This window comes from Empidonax traillii, unplaced genomic scaffold (genome assembly GCF_003031625.1).
Source record: "Empidonax traillii isolate 1590-97213 ecotype Southwest subspecies unplaced genomic scaffold, ASM303162v1 scaffold1342:size133107, whole genome shotgun sequence".
Taxonomy (NCBI): domain Eukaryota; kingdom Metazoa; phylum Chordata; class Aves; order Passeriformes; family Tyrannidae; genus Empidonax; species Empidonax traillii.
In genome coordinates, this window is record NW_020956535.1 from 24,676 (window position 1) to 28,799 (window position 4,124).

At 64.7% G+C, this 4,124-nt stretch overlaps 1 protein-coding gene across 1 annotated transcript in view; it reads left to right on the forward strand.

Moving 5' to 3' along the window:
* Nucleotides 1–550: 550 nt before the first annotated feature.
* Nucleotides 551–4,124, forward strand: part of LCK (LCK proto-oncogene, Src family tyrosine kinase) — a 7,468-nt gene continuing 3,894 nt past the window's right edge. Inside the window, exons 1-7 of the mRNA XM_027906694.1 lie at nucleotides 551–642; nucleotides 2,804–2,910; nucleotides 3,026–3,107; nucleotides 3,182–3,272; nucleotides 3,401–3,499; nucleotides 3,630–3,733; nucleotides 3,814–3,963. Coding sequence (XP_027762495.1) covers nucleotides 2,809–2,910; nucleotides 3,026–3,107; nucleotides 3,182–3,272; nucleotides 3,401–3,499; nucleotides 3,630–3,733; nucleotides 3,814–3,963 — 628 coding nt within the window. The 5' untranslated portion in view covers nucleotides 551–642; nucleotides 2,804–2,808. The remainder of the gene's footprint in view (nucleotides 643–2,803; nucleotides 2,911–3,025; nucleotides 3,108–3,181; nucleotides 3,273–3,400; nucleotides 3,500–3,629; nucleotides 3,734–3,813; nucleotides 3,964–4,124) is intronic.

The following is a 4,124-nucleotide window of genomic DNA, read 5'->3' on the forward strand; positions in this document are numbered from 1 at the left end:
GGCTGGCAGCCTGGCAGGGGCACTGTGTGTCCCCCCCGCTCGCCTTCAGCCCCTGCCCACGTGGCTGTCCGGGTGCCACACTCTGTGCTGACACAGCGGTGGTGGCCAAAAAGGGGGTTTTGGGGTGCACCATGAGTACTACAAAGGGTATAGGGTCAGGTGGGATTAAAAGCAGTGGGTGCAGGGCACTGCCAACCTGAGCCCTGCAGAGGGGACAGCACGGGGGGGGGGGGTCTGGCAGCAGGGGACAAACCCCCTGCTTGTCTCTGACCCTTCTCCCATCCCTGCTGTCCCCACTGAGGGTCTTGGCACGCCCTGGGTGAGGGGGCAGCCAGCGCTGGGACCCTCGTGGCGGGGCTGGCAGGAAGCCCTCGGGGTTTGTCGCTCGCTCTTGCGGTCGGGGCGAGAGCTGCGAACGAGCTGCTCGAGGGTTTGCTCATGAGGCAGGAAACAGGGGCAGGCGGGAGCGGGAGTGGGAGTGAGAGCCCAGGGAGCAAAGCCCGAGGCCTGGGGGGGCTCCGAGCTGCGCCCTGCGGGGTCCCCGCGCCCCCGGAGGGATGGGCAGGACGTGAGGAGGGAGCCGGGAACGCCGCCGGGGCATGGGGGTCTGAGGGAGGCCGGGCATCACCTCCCTGCCAACAGGTAAGGGCTGGGGGGAGCAGGGTCTGAGCCACCCAGGTGGGAGATGGGGACCACCCTGAAAGTGGGGGGCCTGGGGGACCCTCGGAGGGGTCAAACAGGGGTTCAGGCTTGCAGCGGTGGGTGAGGGATGGGGGGAGTCAGCCTGTGCTCCCCACTCCTCTCTGCTGGTTGTTCCTCGTTGTTCCAGGGTCCTCTGCCCACCCAGGGTGGGAGCACCGGCCTCCTCACAGGGCTCTTCCCAGTCCCCCCTTTCCAGGGCAAAGCGGGAGTTGTGTCCCCAGGGCTGTGGGTGAGAGCGGTGTAGGGACAGGCAGCAGCTCAGTGCTGGGTTCACTGCCCATTTTGGTGGTTCAGGCATTGAGATAAACCCATTTTTGGTGCTGCCTCGGCGCAAAGACCCTCCTGCTGCGACGGCAGCTTCGGGGTTGGGGTCCTTGGTGTGGCTGGGAGGCTGTACCAGAGCAGGGAGGGATACCCAGCGTAGGGATGGACACCCAGAGCGTCACAGCTGGCAGGGGGGACACTCTGGTGAGCCCTGAAGAGCATCAGGGATGGGTCAGCCCGACCTTCAGCCCTTCCCACGCCCGCCCACAGCCATGAATAAACCAACCCCACCCGGCCAGAGAGGAAGGGCCGGCTCAGGACAGGGAGATGGGGGGGTCCAAAAACACCCCAGAGCAAAAATTAAGACAGGAGCACAGAAGGATGCACAGATGCCTCCCCGGGGGGACGCACTGAACACGGGGCAGGGGCGCCTAAACCTCCTTCCCAGGCACCTTCGCAGCAGAAATTCGGTTTGCACAGATGCAGTCGCCAAAAACCAACTTCAAACACCCCTTTACCCCCACCCCCCCCCTACCCCGCGGCGTGGCCCAGGTGAAACGGCTGCTCGGTGGAAATTACGCTGTGGCTTGGGGCTGTAAGAGAAAAGGCACAATAGCAGCACCTCCCTCCCCACCCCGGCTCCCTGCAGGGAGGAAAAAACACCTTTTGGCACTGCTTGCTGGGGGTAAAGGTGCCTGAAGGGCTGGAGGGAGCTCTGGGGACGCTGGGGGCTTCTCCTCTGCGGGGCCAGGGTGGTGCTGGGCATCGCTGTGGCCCTGCCTGCTCCTTTTTTGGGTGCCAAGGGGAGTCCCCAAAAGGCACCAGGGTGGTTTTTAGCAGTGTTGTACAGCATGGGGGGGGTCACTCATCTGTGTTCCCCAAAATTGCCGGTCTCCTGTTCCATTTGGTGGTGGGCACCCTGAGGTGGCACCGTGGGGATGGTCCCTGTGACCCTGCTGATCCTTGGACCTGAGGGAGGGAGCTCCTGCTTGTGCAGTGGCTGGAAACCAAGGCCAAAGCAGTGCCAGCAGTGCCAGCTGCCGGTCTGTGTCCCAGAGCAGCATCTCCCAGGGCTCAGCAGGGCACCAGGAGAGGATGGGGACCCTCCCAGCCGCACCACTCACGGCTGCCGGGTTGGGACAGACACACCTGGGCTGGCTCGTGGTGACTCGGGGCTCCCAGAGCCCGTGGAAACCACGCCAGGGCCCCCAAAGAGCCCCCAGAGCCAGGCCTGGAGAGCAGGGTTTGGAGGCCAGGTCTTGGTGGAGACAAATCCCGGCCGTGTGGGCGTGGGGGATTCTGCAGAAGAGCTTTTTCCGGGGCCCGTGGGCCGCCCTTTCCACACGAGGCGCCGCAGGGCTCCCAAAACCATGGGGGTTTTCTGCCATGATCAGCATTCTTGGGAAGGCCAGAGGTGCCTGGGTGGTTTGCAGAGCCCTTGTGACACTCGTGACATCAGTGCTGGGGACACTGGGGACAGCCCCATACCAGCTCCTGTATGTTTCGGGGTGAGCTGCAGAGGATGAGGGACCCCAGAGCAGGGGTGAGGGGGGTTGAGGACATCCCTGATGCAGGAGAAACAGGGGTGAATGTGGCTGAGGGACTAATTGCCTTCAGTGGTTTTAATTAACAGGGCCAGGATAAATTAGGAGGAAATAAGGGCTGGTGAGAGAGAGCCGGGGGATGTCCCCAGTTCAGCTGAGGGGTGTGCAGGACGGGCCATGCCCTGTGGGAAGCCAGATGGATGGATGGATGCAGGGATGGGAATGGGCTGGAGGAGGAGGAGAGGGGGAGGCTGGGGGTGTGAAGGCTCCCCTCACCACCCTTGCCCCCCCAGGCACCATGGGCTGCTGCTGCAGCTCAGACTATGATGAGGACTGGATCGAGAACATCGACATCTGCGAGCACTGCAACTACCCCATCGAGCCCAACAGCAAGAGCCAGGTGAGGGGGGGGCGAGAGCCCCCCATCCTGGTGGCCAGACGCCTCTGGAGGTGGCCATGGGGTGGCCAAACCCCCTGGAAGGCGAGGGCTCATGGGGCTCCTCATCCCCTGGCAGAGGCTGATCCGCACTGGCTCCGAGGTGCAAGACCCCCTGGTGTCCTACGAGTCCACGTCCCCGCCGTGCTCCCCCATGCAAGGTGAGGTCTGGCCGTGGCGGGGGGACACCCCCAAAGGGGCCACTGCCACCCTGTTCCTCTCCTTGTTCCCCCAGATAAGCTGGTGGTGGCCCTGTACAACTACGAGCCCAAGCACGACGGGGACCTGGGGCTGCGGAAGGGAGAGAAGCTCCGTGTGCTGCAGGAGTGAGCACCGACCGTGTCCCAGCACCGACCTCGGCACGGCCCCGCCGCTCCTGCGCTGCCGGGGGGGGCTGTGCGGGGTCCTGGCAGCTGTGGGAGGGGTGGTGTCTCACCTGGCTGTGTCCTTGCAGGGATGGGGAGTGGTGGAAGGCACAGTCCCTCACCACCGGCCAGGAGGGATTGATCCCCTACAACTTCGTGGCCTTGGTGAACAGCCTGGAGCCCGAGCCGTGAGTAGGGACGGAGCAGGAGCTGCGTCCTGGCAGAGGGGGACGGAGCCAGGAGCACCCCCAGAAGTGCTGGTGGGTGAAGGCACAACCTGAATCCCCCCTCCTCCGTCCCCCATCCCTGTGTGCCCAGGTGGTTCTTCAAGAACATCAGCCGCAAGGACGCCGAGCGGCAGCTCCTGGCGTCGGGCAACACGCACGGCTCCTTCCTCATCCGCGAGAGCGAGACCTCCAAAGGTACCTTCCCTCACCGGGACACGCCCTGGGAAGCACCCTGGGAGGGGCGTGGGGGTCCCATGTGGTGCCCGTGCCCCCAGGCTCGTACTCGCTGTCCGTGCGGGACCTGGACGAGGCCCAGGGAGAGACGGTGAAGCACTACAAGATCCGCAACATGGACAACGGCGGCTTCTACATCTCCCCCCGCATCGCCTTCGGCAGCCTCAGGGAGCTGGTGCAGCACTACACGCGTATGGGACAGCCTGGGGGGGGTGGGAATGGGATGGGGATGGAGTGGGATGCGGTGGGACGGGGGTGGGATGGGATGGGATGGGATGGGATGGGATGGGATGGGATGGGATGGGATGGGATGGGATGAGCAGGACACGCTGCTCCACGTGCCCCAGCCAAG